The sequence below is a fragment of the Rhinichthys klamathensis genome, unplaced genomic scaffold (assembly GCF_029890125.1).
Source record: "Rhinichthys klamathensis goyatoka isolate OS25496 unplaced genomic scaffold, OSU_Roscu_1.1 h1tg001107l_1, whole genome shotgun sequence".
Lineage (NCBI taxonomy): Eukaryota > Metazoa > Chordata > Actinopteri > Cypriniformes > Leuciscidae > Rhinichthys > Rhinichthys klamathensis.
In genome coordinates, this window is record NW_026607346.1 from 1 (window position 1) to 22392 (window position 22392).

At 37.7% G+C, this 22392-nt stretch overlaps 1 protein-coding gene across 1 annotated transcript in view; it reads left to right on the plus strand.

Annotated features, from left to right (window-relative positions):
- Positions 1 to 3008: 3008 nt before the first annotated feature.
- LOC130079528 (piezo-type mechanosensitive ion channel component 2-like) overlaps positions 3009 to 22392 on the plus strand; it is a gene marked incomplete at both ends in the record, with an annotated part of 101936 nt that continues 82552 nt past the window's right edge. Inside the window, 5 exons of the mRNA XM_056244807.1 lie at positions 3009 to 3196; positions 4049 to 4197; positions 4878 to 5051; positions 6744 to 6964; positions 9735 to 9895. Of these exons, the coding sequence (XP_056100782.1) occupies positions 3009 to 3196; positions 4049 to 4197; positions 4878 to 5051; positions 6744 to 6964; positions 9735 to 9895 (893 nt within the window). The remainder of the gene's footprint in view (positions 3197 to 4048; positions 4198 to 4877; positions 5052 to 6743; positions 6965 to 9734; positions 9896 to 22392) is intronic.

The following is a 22392-nucleotide window of genomic DNA, read 5'->3' on the forward strand; positions in this document are numbered from 1 at the left end:
CAAATAAGCGCAGCCATGGTTAGCAGAAGAGAATTATTTTAAAAGTATTTAAAATCGTACCGACCCCAAACTTTTAAACGGTAGTGTATATATATATAATTTGTTTATATAATCAATTAATTATATTAATATTTATATATATATCTGTATATATAATCAATGAATTATATTGATATTTATATATATATATTTGTATATATAATCAATGAATTTAATTGATATTTATATTATATATATATATTTGTATATATAATCAATTAATTATATTAATAGATTATATATATATATATATATAATTTGTATATATAATCAATTAATTATATTAATATATATATAATTTGTATATATAATCAATTATTTATATTAATATTTATATTATATATATATAATTTGTATATATAATCAATTAATTATATTAATATATATATATATATAATTTGTATATATAATATATATATATATAATTTGTATATATAATCAATTATTTATATTAATATTTATATTATATATATATAATTTGTATATATAATCAATTAATTATATTAATATATATATATAATTTGTATATATAATCAATTATTTATATTAATATTTATATTATATATATATAATTTGTATATATAATCAATTAATTATATTAATATATATATATATAATTTGTATATATAATATATATATATCTATATATAATTTGTATATATAATCAATTAATTATATATATATATATATATATAATTTGTATATATAATCAATTAATATATATATATATATATATATATATATATATATATATATATATATATATATATATATATATATATATAAAAAAAAAATTTGTATATATAATCAAGTAATTATATTAATATTTATATTATATATATTATATATATATACACTCACCGGCCACTTTATTAGGTACCCCATGCTAGTAACGGGTTGGACCCCCTTTTGCCTTCAGAACTGCCTCAATTCTTCGTGGCATAGATTCAACAAGGTGCTGGAAGCATTCCTCAGGGAGTTTGGTCCATATTGACATGATGGCATCACACAGTTGCCGCAGATTTGTCGGCTGCACATCCATGATGCGAATCTCCCGTTCCACCACATCCCAAAGATGCTCTATTGGGTTGAGATCTGGTGACTGTGGAGGCCATTTTAGTACAGTGAACTCATTGTCATGTTCAAGAAACCAATTTGAAATGATTAGAGCCTTGTGACATGGTGGAAGTAGCCATCAGAGGATGGGTACATGGTGGCCATAAAGGGATGGACATGGTCAGAAACAATGCTCAGGTAGGCCGTGGCATTTAAACGATGCCCAATTGGCACTAAGGGGCCTAAAGTGTGCCAGGAAAACATCCCCCACACCATTACACCACCACCACCAGCCTGCACAGTGGTAACAAGGCATGATGGTTCCATGTTCTCATTCTGTTTACGCCAAATTCTGACTCTAACATCTGAATGTCTCAACAGAAATCGAGACTCATCAGACCAGGCAACATTTTTCCAGTCTTCAACTGTTCAATTTTGGTGAGCTCTTGCAAATTGTAGCCTCTTTTTCCTATTTGTAGTGGAGATGAGTGGTACCCGGTGGGGTCTTCTGCTGTTGTAGCCCATCCGCCTCAAGGTTGTGCGTGTTGTGGCTTCACAAATGCTTTGCTGCATACCTCGGTTGTAACGAGTGGTTATTTCAGTCACTGTTGCCCTTCTATCAGCTCGAACCAGTCTGGCCATTCTCCTCTGACCTCTGGCATCAACAAGGCATTTCCGCCCACAGAACTGCCGCTCACTGGATGTTTTTTCTTTTTCGGACCATTCTCTGTAAACCCTAGAGATGGTTGTGCGTGAAAATCCCAGTAGATTAGCAGTTTCTGAAATACTCAGACCAGCCCTTCTGGCACCAACAATCATGCCACGCTCAAAGTCACTCAAATCAACTTTCTTCCCCATACTGATGCTCGGTTTGAACTGCAGGAGATTGTCTTGACCATGTCTACATGCCTAAATGCACTGAGTTGCCGCCATGTGATTGGCTGCTTAGAAATTAAGTGTTAACGAGCAGTTGGACAGGTGTACCTAATAAAGTGGCCGGTGAGTGTATATATATATATATATATATATATATAAATCTGGTTTCTGGGTTCTGAGGTCTCCTTCCAAAAGGTTACCAATTTGAACGAGATAATTGACGGTTAATAATTTTATTTTTAATAATAATGAGAGGACATTGTGCTAATAAGCTTTGAAAATAACAATAACGTCAAATTTCAGAGACAGATGCAGTTGTAACTTAAACATTTTATTTGTGTATATTAAAGTTTTTTTAAATTCTCTAAAAACTCTAGAATTCTTTTAGAGCTCCTTGAAAGTTTAATGAAAACATTTTCAACAATTTCATCAATAATTAGCATTTCCATCAGCTATATTGTTAACCATTTTAATGCTCTAAACCTTCTTTCACCAAAATCCTTGGGTGGAAACTTGGCTATAGTTGAAATATGAACTATACAAAAAAATAGCAATAGACTGTTGTGATGATATTCTCATATATTTATCAAATCTTTGTGCATGTGTGTGTGTGTGTTTGTGTGTGTGTGTGTGTGTGTGTGTTTGTGCGTGTGTGTGTGCGCGTGTGTGTGTGTGCGTGTGTCTGTGCGCGTGTCTGTGCGCGTGTCTGTGTGTGTGCGTGTGTGTGTGTGCGTGTGCGCGTGTGTGTGTGCGTGCGTGTGCGTGTGTGTGTGTGTGTGTGTGTGTGTGTGTGCGCGTGTCTGTGTGTGCGTGCGTGCGTGTGCGTGTGTGTGCGTGTGCGTGTGTGTGTGTCCGTGTGTGTGCGTGCGTGTGCGTGTGCGTGTGCGTGTGCGTGCGTGTGCGTGCGTGTGCGTGCGTGTGCGTGCGTGTGTGTGTGTGTGTGCGCGTGTGCGTGTGTGTGTGTGTGCGTGTGTGTGTGTGCGTGTGTGTGTGTGTGTGTGTGTGTGTGCGTGTGTGCGTGTGTGTGTGTGTTGCAGAGGAGCACGAGGCCGGTGGACACCGAGAGATGATGGATGTGTTGGGACGGACAGTCATGGCCATGTTCAACAAATACTGGATCTACATCTGTGGAGGAATGTTCTTCTTCGTCAGCTTCGAGGGACGCATCGTCATGTACAAGATCATTTACATGATGATGTTCCTGTTTTGCGTAGCACTTTATCAGGTGTGTGTTGAGCTCCTACACAGCAGAGCAACTCCAGTGCACTCTCTCCAATAGATTCATCATCACTGGAATGTTTAAGCGCTGTTTTATATTAATGACAGTGGGAAACACAGTATAGATGTAATAGACTATAATCAATGCAGATTTTTGTTGTTGTTTTTTTGTCTACTTTATATTTTGTTTGTTGTTTTGTCTACTGTCGTTTTCTTTGTCATCTGTTTGTTTTGTTTGTCTATCATCTATTTATTTTTGTTTGCATTCATCATTGTTTTTTTGTTTATCATTTGTTTGTTTGTTTATCGTCCATTTGTTTTGTTCTTCTATCATGTTTTTGTTTTTCTAACCTATTTTTTGTTTGTTTATCGTCCATTTGTTTGTATATAATCAGTTTTTTATTTCCCTCATCTATTTGTTTATCATCCATTTGTTTGCCTCATCTATTTGGTTTTTGTTTATCATCCATATTGTTTCGTTTGCCTATAATCTTTTTTTTGTTTGTTTATCATTCATTTGTTTTGTTTGTTGTTTTTTGCCTCATCTGTTAGTTTTTGTTTTGTTTGTTTACCATCTATTTGTTTTTTGTTGATCATCCATTTGTTTTTTCATCCATTTGTTTGTTTGCTTTGTCTTTGTCTATCATCTATTTGTTTTTGTTTCTTTTTTCGTCTGTTTGTCTACTGTCAGGTGTCTACTGTTACTGTATCATCTCTGCGTTTGTTTTTTGATTTGTGTCATTTGTTTGTCCATTTGTTTTTGAATGCCCCCCCCCCCCCCCCCCCCTCTTCTGTGTGTCTGTAACTGCACACGTCATTATAACTAAAGTCAGCTGATGTGTTGTGCGACTCGTTTCAGTTGCACTATGAGAGGTGGCGATGGATGTTGAAGTATTTCTGGATGTCAGTGGTGGTCTACACCATGCTGGTGCTCATTCTGGTCTACACTTTCCAGTTCGAGTCCTCCATAAACGTGTGGTCCAACATGACTGGCATGAGCAGAGAGAAGTAAGCATTTAACACATCTTCTACAGTCAAACCTAAATATATTCAGACACATTTCTCACATCATCACAGTTTATTCGCTATAGTTTAGACAATGGTGATAAACATGAGCAGAACTCAGTGGATATTTGACTGGTTTTGTCCGTCCTTCTGTTAGACTCTCACACATGAATTATGATGAATATCTGTCAGCTGTTAAATTTAACTACACAATTAGATAATACCAGTTTAGCTCAACCAGTGACCAAGCAATGCTTCATGTTGTTCAGTGTGTGTGTAAAAAGAGCATTAGCAATTACAGAAAACACACTTCAGCAAAACATCATCAGCTCAAAGTGGAGGAATCATTTTTAGTCCCAAATGTGTATAAATGTCACTGGTAGTCACTGTATGAAGAATATTTGTGTATAATATGTCACAGTTTACTTTATTTTGCTCTCCTCACTTACATAAATGATCTATAGTTTAGCTCAACCAGTGACCAAGCACTGAAGTTTTAACATCTACTCTCGTGTAATGGAAATCACACACTAGTGAACAAATATCAAAAATTATATCTGGTGTCTGAATCATTTTTGGTTTGACTGTATATGGACTAATATTTGTGCAATTATGATGCACGGTCTGATGCATCTGCAACATGGCAGATTGTGGTGTGCTAACTGAGCTCGTGGTCTGCGCAGGCTGAAAGATCTCGGTCTGGAGAAGTTCTCGGTTCCGGCTCTGTTCTCACGCATCTTCATCCCCACGTCGTTCCTGCTGGTGTGTATCCTACATCTGCACTACTTCCACGAGCGGTTCCTGGAGCTCACCGACATCAAGTCTGTGGCCGACAAACAGAAGAGCACGATCTCCAGGTACAGTCCTGCTCGTGCACATCACAAAAGTAAAGTGTTGGACGGGTCGTGAAAGACGAAAAGACGTTTGTATGTGTTCTAAATCAACGATTGCACTGAATGTCAGCTTGCTTATTTTGCTCAAGATCAGGATTTATTGAGTCCACATGAAAACTAGAAACTCTTCTAACCGCAGCTCGAGATCTGTCGCTCACACACACACCTCTGCGACGCTGTTTGCGAATGTTCGTTGTAACGATGGTTTCGGGAAACACACCCCTGTTTACTTCCTGTCTCTATGAAGCCCCTCCTCCTGAAAAGCACACTGTGCTCTGATTGGTCGGCTGGAGCAGTGTGTTGTGATTGGTCGAGCGCTTCGAGTGTGTTTGGGAAAGTCCCGCCCCTTTCCATAACCGCCAGTTTAACACACTACTAACTAACTCAACCAGGCCCCGCCCCTTTATTCTGCGCATGAATTATTATAATGAGGAATATTACATTTAAATTTGTACATTTTGTGCACGTCTGGCCCTTGCGGTTGTGTTCCCGTTGTTCTCTCCAGAGCTGCTCACGCTCAGACTGGAGATTGTGAGTCGACAGCCCTTCTCAAGTCTCTGGACTCCAGGAAATTAACAATGTTGCTTTTAAAGCATTCCTGTGACGCTGGAAGCTTTAGCGACGCGTCATATTTTAAGTTTCTGAAAAACAGATCCTCTGATAATGTGCATGTTGCCTGAAGACCAAAAGACTCAATGTTGATTTTATCATTAGGCCTGTCACAATTATGTTACAATTAATTGTCATACAAATAAATGCATTAATGTTTTTATGTCACTTTTTATGTAACTAATGTTTGTACTTAGAATTGTATATAATATAATTTTAAAAATTATAATACAATAGGCCTATATGATTTAGTTTATTGGGTTACACTTTATTTTAAGGTGTCATTGTTACAGTCTAGTTATATATTTAAGTACTGAGTAATATTAATAAACTACATGTACTACTATAGGGTTAGGGTTTGGTTGAGGGTTAGTTGCTTGTATGTAATTATGCATAATTTACTGTTACTACTATAATAAGTACATGTAACGTAACAAGGACACTGTAAAATAAAGTGTTACCACTTAATGCTGTGAAAATTATCAATATGTACTTTATTATTTAAAATATTGTAAATTATAATATAATAATACAATAGTTTCTTATTGTTTTTATTCTGTAGGGTTTAATAATCTAATAACATCAAAATTATTTATTATTATTATTAATGGTAATATAATCATAATATAATAAATATGATCATAATCAAAATAAAATAATGATAATATAACTATAATTTATGAATTCTGTCTTTGTTACTTACTTGTTAGAGATATTTTTCAGTCTTTATTTCTGTTTATCAGTTTAAAAAAAAAACAGTTCAGTACTTTTGTCTCTCAGCTTTTGGTTTTTAATAGGCTTTATGCACAGCTTCACTACTTCCTGAACTTCAGCCAGCTCCTTTGTTTCCTGTCTGCCATTATTGGACAAACTGATTAATTCAGGTGTGCCTGGCCTCAGTAACAATAATCAGGCACACCTGGATTAATCAGTTTGTCCAATAATGTAGTGAAGTAGTGAAGCTGTGCATAAAAAGCCTATTGGGTGAAGATGGATGTGAATCAGGGCCTAGTTTCATCACTCAGGCTTTATCGTCCTTGATTCCAGGCTGGTGCATCTGGACGGCAGTCTGGTGGACATCTCCATGGTCAAGCCCACGCTCGGCTCCACCGTGAGCCCAGACAAGGTAGAGGAGACCGTAGACCTGGAGGAAGAGGAGGAGGAGTTTAAACAAATGGACGAGGAGGAGGAGAAGTCTGAGCCACACGTCATTCCTGAGAGCGACACCTGCCAGATGATGCCAGATCCGGCGCCAGACCAGGGATCAGGTAGTTATGACCTTCAGAGTGTGTGTGGAAGTACACGTCTTTAGTGTGTAGTGTTGCTGTTTGAGCATTAAAAGCCAGTTCTTCTCTATATGAGTGTTCCTGAACTCCTGAAACGCCTCCATTGTAGTCTTGAGTTTCTCCCGGGAACGAACACGCCACAATATCCCTCATTATAATAATTCATGCGCAGAATAAAGGGGCGGGGCCTGGTTGAGTTAGTAGGTAGAGTGTTAAACTGGTGGTTATGGAAAGGGGCGGGACATTTCCCAAACACACTCAAAGCGCTCGACCAATCACAACACACTGCTCCAGCCGACCAATCAGAGCACAGTGTGCTTTTCAGAAGGAGGGGCTTCATAGAGACAGGAAGTAAACAGAGCGTTACTGACAGACTGGGAAGAGAGGAGCCGCAACAATGGAGAATATGAGGAAAATAATCAACATTCAAGCAGGAAAACCTGTTCTAGTAGAGATCAAACACAAGACTTTGTGAAAGAGCTCTTTAAAATAAGAAATAAACATATTCATGTTCATTTAGTAAATGCAGTAAAACCCGAGCATATCCCTGCAGATGGTGTCCTTTAAACATATTAAATTAAATTACAAGACCAAATGATACTTTATATCCTGGCTTTTAATGAAACGCACTATAAAATTCTGAATTCATATTGGTTGCTCTCACTGTAGCAATACAACTGGAAGAGGCTTTTATTGGCCTGACGGGCAGGACAGAGTAAACAGAGCGGGATAAATATGTCTAGACTTGTTTAATGTGTAAACACTTTTACAGTCGGGCCTGAGGAAGAGCCGATGTGCTGTCTTTCACACCGGCGTGTTCAATTCCTGCTTATAACTGGACTGAATAAAGACCATATACTTACAACATTATTCAGAAGGGGAAATACGCATTTGATTTCCAAACTTTCCTCTCTATATTCAAAAGGAGTTTTGAGAGCTAATTTATGTTTTTTATGTGTGCATTATTATTCTGTGTGTAGCAGCTGTGTTTGTGTGTATGGAGTTACACATTCCACAACAGGTCAAACTTTGGTTTTCTAAAGAGTAGTTACTCAAACACTTGTGCTTTATGTATTTCATAAACACGTCAAAAGCCTGTCGCTGTGATTCATCCACGGGTGTCTGTGTTTTATGACCGCTTCGAGATTGGAAATATTTTACGCATTATTGTCTGTTTCGTGGATCTGGCTGAAATGTTTAGGCTCAGCTCCGGTGTCGTAATGTTGACGGATGGCTCTGTGAGTGTTGCTGTGTTCAGGGACGGGATCTCACTGATAGTCCTGGAAACAGCCGAAAAACATCGCTTGCCTTCACAGAAATGTCTGGTGGATGTGATGTTTCCTGCACATGTGAAGCACAGTTGCATTTTACTAGTGTTTTTTATACTATTGTAGTATTTATTCATATTTTTTATTTGAGTGCGTTTTTGTTTTATATATTTATATTCAGCTCTTTTTTTTTTTTTGGTTTTATTTTAGCACTTCAACTTATTTCAGATAGTTGGCATTTTTTTTTAAGTTTTTAAGTTTTCATCTAATATTTATATTTCATTTTATTTCAGCTTGAAAATAATAAAAAACAGTTTTAGTTATCAAAAACTACTCAAGTTGTGTCACCAAATGATGCATTCCTTATACACTTTGCACTTTGTACTTTCCCGTCTGGTGTATGAGATTTTATCGCTCAATGTTTTTGTCGTCCGATGTTGAAGTCTAATAGCCTCTCTTCTTCCGCTGCGGATTTAAAGCTGTTGTTTGTACATGAACATTAAGTGCATCTTCTGGGTATTTAAAGTGCACTATTTGTTGTTGAGATTTTTTGGTAGAAAGTGGAACACACTATTATATACATGGCTTAGAATAGTGCATAAGTATGCGAATTGGACTGCATTTTCAGTTTTCAGAATAGCGATTATGAATCTTGATTATGAGTCAATCATACAACTTTTTTGCTCACCAGTGGTTTTCCAAAGTTTCTAGCCACTCAGCATTTTCACTGGCCGCAATTTTGACATTAGGAAAACTGCCATATCGATATTTTTAATATTATCTCATAATTTGGAAGCAGGAATATTAGGCTGCTGTCACTTTAAGACCTGATGCACAGATCCATTATACTGTTACACGTGCGTTTTCTTTCTCGACTGTTTACATTCACTTAAAACATAACTGACTGTGTTTACGTGAATACTCACCAAGACTGGCATTTTGACATTATTTTGTGTGTATTTCACTGTTTAAGCGCAATAAGCAGTGAAAAAGAACTCAATTTAGTTCTGAGAGATGGCTTTATGTGTGTGTACTTTGGGTGTAAGCACAAAATCTGCAGGAATGAGTGAAATTATGCGCAATCCCACACTGAAACACAAGCCCTGTGAATAATATTAATAATAATATTCATCCGGAGCAAATGAATCGAGTGAGTGAGGAGAGGCGGGGTTGTGTGTAACTCGCTGTCGGAGAGATGAGAGAGAGAGAAAGAACAGCTGGTATTGTGTATCTATTCTGAAATTTCAGTATCGGTATAGAAAAATCTATATTTTTGACAACACTATATTGCACTTAGTTTATTATTTCAAATGCCTTTTTAAAAGTCTAAAATTGAAAAATGTATATATTACTGTTAACCCACTAAGAGACTAGTAGGAGTGATTGCGTTACACCGTTACACGCCACTGCTGAAACACACACACATTTGGGTGATTGGCGGGTGTTAATGTCAAGCCCTGATCCTGTTTGTTTTTCTTGTGAAGCGCTGAGGAATAAGTGGCACCTGGTGGTGGAGCGCCTGACGGTGTTGTTCCTGAAGTTCCTGGAGTACGTGCAGAAGCTTCAGCTCTTCATCTGGTGGCTCCTGGAGCTCCACATCATCAAGATCGTCTCCTCCTACATCATCTGGGTCTCAGTCAAAGAGGTGAACGCCGCAGAGCAAGGCAAAAAGTGCTCTTAGAGGGATGGTTCACCCAAAAATAAAAATTCGCCCGTGATTTACTCACCCTGAAGCCATCCTAGGTGTATATGACACTCTTCTTTCAGACGAATACAATCAGAGTTATATTAAAAAATGTCCTGGCTCTTCCGGCACACGGCCGTACGCATCGACTTGAAAGAGCAACACTTGAAATTAATAACTGACGCCTCTCGAATACAATAGTTTAGCACAGATATATTTTCACTTACTTTACCTAAACTTGAACACTCTGATTTGTCACTCACCGTCTTTACAGCTCACTACTTCTATTGATATATTATAATGGGTGTAAATGCTATTGTTTCTTGTTTTGTTTTTATCAAAATGACTGCATTAATTATTAATTATGCAGCCTTTAAAGGGGGGGTGAAACACTCAGTTTCACTCAATCTCATGTTAATCTTGAGTCTTGAGTCTGGAAGCTGTGAGTGACATCCGAAAATAAACCATGGCTAACAATCAGATAGTAATCCCATGCAGAACAAGGATCTAAACAATACTAAGGGCTCGTTCATACAGAACGCGTTTTTGCTCACAAAAACCTGAGATGGGCAGTGAAATGGGTGAAAACCATAAGGTCTCGAGCGTTTTTTTAAAAATAGAAATGATTTGAACTTGAGCGCAGTGTTTTTAGAACACCATGTCATGCGCGAGTTTTATGACATTTGTGTGTTGTAAACAGACAGACTCGTGGTTTATGAGGACATGATTTATTTTTACAATAAACAAACTGACACCTACAGTGGCCAGCTAAACAAATGTATTTAAACACACACACACACACACCATACATCGCATGCTCCATAGATACATTAACTGTATGTGCTCATGTTGTTTACTTGCTGTGCTTACACGCCGATAGTTAACAACTCACAAATTTGAAGCAGTTTTACTCACCGCCTGCGGTTCCAACGCACGACCGTGAACCTTTATCGTTGGGACTGCTCCATCTAAAGATGAGATTTGAGACTTCTCCACTCAAGAAGTATTAGGCGATCTGCAAATCCGGCGTTGAACTGGGCCTTGTTTATAAAACTATTACCGTCGAAATGAAGGGAACAAACAAAAAAACTTGCACAACTCCGTTGCTGCTCTGGAAAAACAAAATCCATCCACAGGTCCCTTAACGCTGGGTTCTTTGGAAATTTGTGCAGTGTTGTCTTGCCCTGGCAACCAAAAACACACTTTTTTGGTGCCATTTTTTTAATTGCAGCGCAGCCGACTGAGCCCAGCGCTCTGATAACCCTACTCTCGCACGCACTACAGATGCGCGCGCACCCTTCCGGGAGAAGAGCCCTTAAGACCCGTATAAGGAAATTCCGGCCACTCTGACGTCACACACGCCCGTATTCGAAAAAAACTTTCCGAAACTTGTGACAAACCCGGAAGGAGCATTTTTGGAACAGAATTACTCCATCAAACTTACAACTTTGTCCATGTTTAGCATGGGAATCCAACTCTTTAACAGTGTAAAAAACTCACTATGCATGAAACAGCATTTCACCCCCCCTTTAAGTACAAGCAGAATCCACTACTGGGTCCTTACAGTCCACGTTTTGAATTCAACCAATCATATCAAGCGAACCCAGACGCTGGGTTAATATTCATGAGCCCAGCAACTTATCAGCCCGTACCACATTTTATATTATTATTAATAGTAGTATTTTAATAAGTATAACTGTTCATTTTTACAGAAACATTGGATGACCAATAATGTCTCAAGCACCGCCATCAGCCCATAATTCTAGTTCTGTTAAATATGACAAATATACACTATCATTAAAACGTTTGGAGTGGGTTTTATGATCATTTGTTTAATCAGAAAAACAGTAAAACAGTGAAATATTATTATAATGTAAATCATCTGTTTTCTATGTGAATATACAGTAAAGTGTAATTTATTCCTGTGATCAAAGCTGGATGTTCAGCATCATTACTCCAGTCTTCAGTGTCACATGATCCTTCAGAAATCACTCTAATATGAGGATCTGATGCTCAAGAAACATTTATGATTATTATTAATGTTGAAATCAGCTTCATATTTTTGTGGACACTTTTATTGCATTTTATTTTTCTGGATTCTTTGATTAAAAAAACAGCTTTTATTAAGTTGGCTTGTGAGAGCCAACTTACTGATGTTGTATTTAAACTTATTAAGTTGGCTTGTGAGAGCCAACTTACTGATGTTGTATTTAAACTTATTATTATTATTAAGTTGGCTTGTGAGAGCCAACTTACTGATGTTGTATTTAAACTTATTATTATTATTATTATTATTATTCTTCTTACTCAAATTTACAACTCTAACTCCTCCTAGAGCTTTAACTCCACATACTCCAAACTCGGCACGGACACTCAAACTGTTCTGACTCGGTATGCTATATCTTTTCTAACTGATCGGACTTACGGTTTTCCTAAAAATGACGATCAAAGTCGGAAAAAACTCCCATTGACTTTACATTGCGGAATCTTCAGATTTTCAAACTCCCCAACTGCCAAAAATTCAAATGTAAATCCCTTGAAACCCTAGACTGAATCAAACTGCCATTCTATATACTATATGAGCCAATGAGACTCATTTAAACTAATAAACTCATCTATCTATGACACTCATCTATCTATCTACTTTAAACTAAATGAAACTTTAAACTTCAAACTAAATTGAACATCAAACTAAATGAAACTTTAAACTACAAACTAAATGAAACTTTAAACTTTAAACTAAATGAAACTTCAAACTAATGAAACTTTAAACTTCAAACTAAATTAAACTTTAAACTTCAAACTAAATTAAACTTATACATTCTAAACTCATAAACTTTGAGTGAGTGTGTCTGAGTGAATGTGTGTGTGTGTGTGTGAGTTAGTGAGTGTGTGTGTGAGTGTGTGTGTGTGTGTGTGTGTGTGAGTGAGTGAGTGTGTGTGTGTGTGTGAGTGTGTGTGAGTGTGTGTGAGTGTGTGTGTGTGTGTGTGTGTGTGTGTGTGTGTGTGTGTGTGTGTGTGTGTGTGTGTGTGTGTGTGTGTGTGTGTGTGTGTGTGTGTGTGTGTGTGTGTGTGTGTGTGTGTGTTTGTGAATTAGTGAGCGTGTGTGTGTGTGTGTGTGTGTGTGAGCGAGTTTGTGTGTGTGTGTGTAACCGCCTAACACCATAGCAACCACACAAAATACCTTAGAACACCCTAGAAACACCATAGCAACCACCCATAACACCCTAGCAACCACCTAAAATACCTTAGAACACCCTAGTAACACCCTAGCAACCACCCAAAATACCTTAGAACACCCTAGTGACACCCTAGCAACCACCCAAAATACCTTAGACCACCCTAGCAACCACCCAGAACACCCTAGCAACCACCCAAAATACCTTAGAACACCCTAGAAACACCATAGCAACCACCCAAAATACCTTAGAACACCCTAGCAACCACCCATAACACCCTAGCAACCACCTAAAATACCTTAGAACACCCTAGTAACACCCTAGCAACCACCTAAAATACCGTAGAACACCCTAGTAACACCCTAGCAACCACCCAAAATACCTTAGAACACCCTAGCAACCACCCAAAATACCTTAGAACACCCTAGCAACACCCTAGCAACCACCTAAAATACCCTAGAACACCCTAGCAACCACCCAGAACACACTAGCAACCACTCAAAATACCTTAGAAACCACCTAGCAACCACCCACAACACCTTAGCAACCCACTAGAAACACCCTAGCAACATTTAATTACTTGAAACTTTACTTTAACCTTTAAACTACTTTGAACTTTAAACTATTTAAAACTTTAAACTATTTTAAACTACTTTAAACTAATTTAAACTTCAAACTACTTTAAAATTCAAACTTATTTAAACTTTAAACTACTTTAACTTTCAAACTAATTTAAACTTCAAACTACTTTAAAATTCAAACTAATTTAAACTTTAAATTAATTTAAACTACTTTAAACTTTAAACTAATTTAAACTTTAAACTAATTTAAACTTCAAACTACTTTATACTTCTTCAAACTTTGCGGTCCAAACTTTCACAAGCCAACTTAAAGTTTGTCTCGACGAACTTTTTCTAGTTATTATTATTATTCTTCTTACTCAAAATTTACAACTGCTACTCCTCCTAGAGCTTTAACTCCACATACTCCAAACTCGGCACGGACACTCAAACTGTTCTGACTCGGTATGCTATATCTTTTCTAACTGATCGGACTTACGGTTTTCCTAAAAATGACGATCAAAGTCGGAAAAAACTCCCATTGACTTTACATTGCGGAATCTTCAGATTTTCAAACTCCCCAACTGTCAAAAATTCAAATGTAAATCCCTTGAAACCCTAGACTGAATCAAACTGCCATTCTATATACTATATGAGCCAATGAGACTCATTCAAACTAATAAACTCATCTATCTATGACACTTATCCATCTATCTATCTACTTTAAACTAAATTAAACTTCAAACTAAATTAAACTTTAAACTTCAAACTAATTTAAACTTCAAACTTATTTAAACTTTAAACTTCAAACTTATTTAAACTTTAAACTTCAAACTAATTTAAACTTTAAACTCATAAACTCGTACACTTATAAACTCATACACTTATAAACTCATGAATTCATACACTTATGAACTCAAACTCATAAATTAATAAACTCTGAACTCTTACTCATTTAAACTTATAAACTCTAAACTCATAAATTCATACACTTATAAACTCATGAACTTATAAATGCATTAATTCATACACGTATGAACTCTCATGAATTCATACACTTATGAACTTTTAAACTCATAAATAGTTCACCATAGCAAACACCCAGAACACTCTAGCAACTGCATAGCAACCACCCAGAACACCCTAGAAACCAACTGAAATACCTTAGAACACCCTAGCAACACCATAGCAACCACCCACAATACCTTAGAACACCCTAGCAACCACATAATATACCTTAGAACACCCTAGCAACCACCCAGAACACCCTAGCAACCACCCAAAATACCTTAGAACACCCTAGCAACCACCCAAAATGCCTTATGACACCCTAGCAACACCCTAGCAACCACCCAAAATACCTTAGAACACCCTAGCAACACCATAGCAACCACCCAAAATACCTTAGAACACCCTAGCAACACCCTAGCAACCACCCGAAATACATCAGAACATCCTAGCAACACCCTAGCAACCACCCAAAATACCTTAGAACACCATAGCAACACCATAGCAACCACCCAGAACACCCTAGCAACCACCCAAAATACCTTAGAACACCCTAGCAACCACCCAGAACACCCTAGCAACCACCAAAAATACCTTAGAACACCCTAGCAACACCCTAGCAACCACCCAAAATACCTTAGAACACCCTAGCAACACCCTAGCAACCACCCAAAATACCTTAGAACACCCTAGCAACCACATAATATACCTTAGAACACCCTAGCAACCACCCAGAACACCCTAGCAACCACCCAAAATACCTTAGAACACCCTAGCAACCACCCAAAATGCCTTATGACACCCTAGCAACACCCTAGCAACCACCCAAAATACCTTAGAACACCCTAGCAACACCATAGCAACCACCCAAAATACCTTAGAACACCCTAGCAACACCCTAGCAACCACCCGAAATACATCAGAACATCCTAGCAACACCCTAGCAACCACCCAAAATACCTTAGAACACCATAGCAACACCATAGCAACCACCCAGAACACCCTAGCAACCACCCAAAATACCTTAGAACACCCTAGCAACCACCCAGAACACCCTAGCAACCACCAAAAATACCTTAGAACACCCTAGCAACACCCTAGCAACCACCCAAAATACCTTAGAACACCCTAGCAACACCCTAGCAACCACCCAAAATGCCTTAGAACACCCTAGCAACCACCCAAAATAACTTAGAACACCCTAGCAACACCATAGCAACCACCCAAAATACCTTAGAACACCCTAGCAACACCCTAGCAACCACCAAAAATACCTTAGAACACCCTAGCAACCACCCAAAATGCCTTAGAACACCCTAGCAACCACCCAAAATGCCTTATAACACCCTAGCAACACCCTAGCAACCACCCAAAATACCTTAGAACACCCTAGCAACCACCCAAAATAACTTAGAACACCCTAGCAACACCATAGCAACCACCCAAAATACCTTAGAACACCCTAGCAACACCCTAGCAACCACCAAAAATACCTTAGAACACCCTAGCAACACCCTAGCAACCACCCAAAATGCCTTAGAACACCCTAGCAACCACCCAAAATGCCTTATAACACCCTAGCAACACCCTAGCAACCACCCAAAATACCTTAGAACACCCTAGCAACCACCCAAAATAACTTAGAACACCCTAGCAACACCATAGCAACCACCCAAAATACCTTAGAACACCCTAGCAACACCCTAGCAACCACCAAAAATACCTTAGAACACCCTAGCAACACCCTAGCAACCACCCGAAATACCTCAGAACACCCTAGCAACACCATAGCAACCACCCAAAATACCTTAGAACACCCTAGCAACCACCTAAAATACCCTAGAACACCCTAGCAACCACCCAGAACACCCTAGCAACCACTCAAAATACCTTAGAAACCACCTAGCAACCACCCACAACACCTTAGCAACCCACTAGAAACACCCTAGCAACATTTAATTACTTAAAACTATACTTTAACCTTTAAACCTTTAAACTACTTTGAACTTTAAACTATTTAAACTACTTTAAACTACTTTAAACTATTTAAAACTTTAAACTACTTTAAACTATTTAAACTATTTAAAACTTTAAACTACTTTAAACTAATTTAAACAAATTTAAACTTCAAAATACTTTAAAATTCCAACTTATTTAAACTTTAAACTATTTTAACTTTCAAACTATTTTAAACTTCAAACTACTTTAAAATTCAAACTAATTTAAACTTTAAACTAATTTAAACTACTTTAAACTTTAAACTAAGTTAAACTTTAAACTATAAACTACTTTAAACTTTAAACTAAGTTAAACTATAAACTACTTTAAACTAATTTAAACTTCAAACTACTTTAAACTTCTTCAAACTTTGCGGTCCAAACTTTTCACAAGCCAACTTAAAGTTTGTCTCGACGAACTTTGTCTAGTTAAGTTGGCTTGTGAGAGCCAACTTACTGATGTTGTATTTAAACTTATTATTATTATTATTATTATTATTCTTCTTACTCAAAATTTACAACTGCTACTCCTCCTAGAGCTTTAACTCCACATACTCCAAACTCGGCACGGACACTCAAACTGTTCTGACTCGGTATGCTATATCTTTTCTAACTGATCGGACTTACGGTTTTCCTAAAAATGACGATCAAAGTCGGAAAAAACTCCCATTGACTTTACATTGCGGAATCTTCAGATTTTCAAACTCCCCAACTGTCAAAAATTCAAATGTAAATCCCTTGAAACCCTAGACTGAATCAAACTGCCATTCTATATACTATATGAGCCAATGAGACTCATTCAAACTAATAAACTCATCTATCTATGACACTTATCCATCTATCTATCTACTTTAAACTAAATTAAACTTCAAACTAAATTAAACTTTAAACTTCAAACTAATTTAAACTTCAAACTTATTTAAACTTTAAACTTCAAACTTATTTAAACTTTAAACTTCAAACTAATTTAAACTTTAAACTCATAAACTCGTACACTTATAAACTCATACACTTATAAACTCATGAATTCATACACTTATGAACTCAAACTCATAAATTAATAAACTCTGAACTCTTACTCATTTAAACTTATAAACTCTAAACTCATAAATTCATACACTTATAAACTCATGAACTTATAAATGCATTAATTCATACACGTATGAACTCTCATGAATTCATACACTTATGAACTTTTAAACTCATAAATAGTTCACCATAGCAAACACCCAGAACACTCTAGCAACTGCATAGCAACCACCCAGAACACCCTAGAAACCAACTGAAATACCTTAGAACACCCTAGCAACACCATAGCAACCACCCACAATACCTTAGAACACCCTAGCAACCACATAATATACCTTAGAACACCCTAGCAACCACCCAGAACACCCTAGCAACCACCCAAAATACCTTAGAACACCCTAGCAACCACCCAAAATGCCTTATGACACCCTAGCAACACCCTAGCAACCACCCAAAATACCTTAGAACACCCTAGCAACACCATAGCAACCACCCAAAATACCTTAGAACACCCTAGCAACACCCTAGCAACCACCCGAAATACATCAGAACATCCTAGCAACACCCTAGCAACCACCCAAAATACCTTAGAACACCATAGCAACACCATAGCAACCACCCAGAACACCCTAGCAACCACCCAAAATACCTTAGAACACCCTAGCAACCACCCAGAACACCCTAGCAACCACCAAAAATACCTTAGAACACCCTAGCAACACCCTAGCAACCACCCAAAATACCTTAGAACACCCTAGCAACACCCTAGCAACCACCCAAAATACCTTAGAACACCCTAGCAACCACATAATATACCTTAGAACACCCTAGCAACCACCCAGAACACCCTAGCAACCACCCAAAATACCTTAGAACACCCTAGCAACCACCCAAAATGCCTTATGACACCCTAGCAACACCCTAGCAACCACCCAAAATACCTTAGAACACCCTAGCAACACCATAGCAACCACCCAAAATACCTTAGAACACCCTAGCAACACCCTAGCAACCACCCGAAATACATCAGAACATCCTAGCAACACCCTAGCAACCACCCAAAATACCTTAGAACACCATAGCAACACCATAGCAACCACCCAGAACACCCTAGCAACCACCCAAAATACCTTAGAACACCCTAGCAACCACCCAGAACACCCTAGCAACCACCAAAAATACCTTAGAACACCCTAGCAACACCCTAGCAACCACCCAAAATACCTTAGAACACCCTAGCAACACCCTAGCAACCACCCAAAATGCCTTAGAACACCCTAGCAACCACCCAAAATAACTTAGAACACCCTAGCAACACCATAGCAACCACCCAAAATACCTTAGAACACCCTAGCAACACCCTAGCAACCACCAAAAATACCTTAGAACACCCTAGCAACACCCTAGCAACCACCCAAAATGCCTTAGAACACCCTAGCAACCACCCAAAATGCCTTATAACACCCTAGCAACACCCTAGCAACCACCCAAAATACCTTAGAACACCCTAGCAACCACCCAAAATAACTTAGAACACCCTAGCAACACCATAGCAACCACCCAAAATACCTTAGAACACCCTAGCAACACCCTAGCAACCACCAAAAATACCTTAGAACACCCTAGCAACACCCTAGCAACCACCCAAAATGCCTTAGAACACCCTAGCAACCACCCAAAATGCCTTATAACACCCTAGCAACACCCTAGCAACCACCCAAAATACCTTAGAACACCCTAGCAACCACCCAAAATAACTTAGAACACCCTAGCAACACCATAGCAACCACCCAAAATACCTTAGAACACCCTAGCAACACCCTAGCAACCACCAAAAATACCTTAGAACACCCTAGCAACACCCTAGCAACCACCCGAAATACCTCAGAACACCCTAGCAACACCATAGCAACCACCCAAAATACCTTAGAACACCCTAGCAACCACCTAAAATACCCTAGAACACCCTAGCAACCACCCAGAACACCCTAGCAACCACTCAAAATACCTTAGAAACCACCTAGCAACCACCCACAACACCTTAGCAACCCACTAGAAACACCCTAGCAACATTTAATTACTTAAAACTATACTTTAACCTTTAAACCTTTAAACTACTTTGAACTTTAAACTATTTAAACTACTTTAAACTACTTTAAACTATTTAAAACTTTAAACTACTTTAAACTATTTAAACTATTTAAAACTTTAAACTACTTTAAACTAATTTAAACAAATTTAAACTTCAAAATACTTTAAAATTCCAACTTATTTAAACTTTAAACTATTTTAACTTTCAAACTATTTTAAACTTCAAACTACTTTAAAATTCAAACTAATTTAAACTTTAAACTAATTTAAACTACTTTAAACTTTAAACTAAGTTAAACTTTAAACTATAAACTACTTTAAACTTTAAACTAAGTTAAACTATAAACTACTTTAAACTAATTTAAACTTCAAACTACTTTAAACTTCTTCAAACTTTGCGGTCCAAACTTTTCACAAGCCAACTTAAAGTTTGTCTCGACGAACTTTGTCTAGTTAAGTTGGCTTGTGAGAGCCAACTTACTGATGTTGTATTTAAACTTATTATTATTATTATTATTATTATTCTTCTTACTCAAAATTTACAACTGCTACTCCTCCTAGAGCTTTAACTCCACATACTCCAAACTCGGCACGGACACTCAAACTGTTCTGACTCGGTATGCTATATCTTTTCTAACTGATCGGACTTACGGTTTTCCTAAAAATGACGATCAAAGTCGGAAAAAACTCCCATTGACTTTACATTGCGGAATCTTCAGATTTTCAAACTCCCCAACTGTCAAAAATTCAAATGTAAATCCCTTGAAACCCTAGACTGAATCAAACTGCCATTCTATACACTATATGAGCCAATGAGACTCATTCAAACTAATAAACTCATCTATCTATGACACTTATCCATCTATCTATCTACTTTAAACTAAATTAAACTTCAAACTAAATTAAACTTTAAACTTCAAACTAATTTAAACTTCAAACTTATTTAAACTTTAAACTTCAAACTTATTTAAACTTTAAACTTCAAACTAATTTAAACTTTAAACTCATAAACTCGTACACTTATAAACTCATACACTTATAAACTCATGAATTCATACACTTATGAACTCAAACTCATAAATTAATAAACTCTGAACTCTTACTCATTTAAACTTATAAACTCTAAACTCATAAATTCATACACTTATAAACTCATGAACTTATAAATGCATTAATTCATACACGTATGAACTCTCATGAATTCATACACTTATGAACTTTTAAACTCATAAATAGTTCACCATAGCAAACACCCAGAACACTCTAGCAACTGCATAGCAACCACCCAGAACACCCTAGAAACCAACTGAAATACCTTAGAACACCCTAGCAACACCATAGCAACCACCCACAATACCTTAAAACACCCTAGCAACCACATAATATAACTTAGAAACACCCTAGCAACCACCCAGAACACCCTAGCAACCACCCAAAATACCTTAGAACACCCTAGCAACCACCCAAAATGCCTTATGACACCCTAGCAACACCCTAGCAACCACCCAAAATACCTTAGAACACCCTAGCAACACCATAGCAACCACCCAAAATACCTTAGAACACCCTAGCAACACCCTAGCAACCACCCGAAATACATCAGAACATCCTAGCAACACCCTAGCAACCACCCAAAATACCTTAGAACACCATAGCAACACCATAGCAACCACCCAGAACACCCTAGCAACCACCCAAAATACCTTAGAACACCCTAGCAACCACCCAGAACACCCTAGCAACCACCAAAAATACCTTAGAACACCCTAGCAACACCCTAGCAACCACCCAAAATACCTTAGAACACCCTAGCAACACCCTAGCAACCACCCAAAATGCCTTAGAACACCCTAGCAACCACCCAAAATAACTTAGAACACCCTAGCAACACCATAGCAACCACCCAAAATACCTTAGAACACCCTAGCAACACCCTAGCAACCACCAAAAATACCTTAGAACACCCTAGCAACACCCTAGCAACCACCCAAAATGCCTTAGAACACCCTAGCAACCACCCAAAATGCCTTATAACACCCTAGCAACACCCTAGCAACCACCCAAAATACCTTAGAACACCCTAGCAACCACCCAAAATAACTTAGAACACCCTAGCAACACCATAGCAACCACCCAAAATACCTTAGAACACCCTAGCAACACCCTAGCAACCACCAAAAATACCTTAGAACACCCTAGCAACACCCTAGCAACCACCCGAAATACCTCAGAACACCCTAGCAACACCATAGCAACCACCCAAAATACCTTAGAACACCCTAACAACACCCTAGCAACCACCCAAAATACCTTAAAACACCCTAGCAACACCATAGCAACCACCTAAAATACCCTAGAACACCCTAGCAACCACCCAGAACACCCTAGCAACCACTCAAAATACCTTAGAAACCACCTAGCAACCACCCACAACACCTTAGCAACCCACTAGAAACACCCTAGCAACATTTAATTACTTGAAACTATACTTTAACCTTTAAACTACTTTGAACTTTAAACTATTTAAAACTTTAAACTACTTTAAACTAATTTAAACTTCAAACTACTTTAAAATTCAAACTTATTTAAACTTT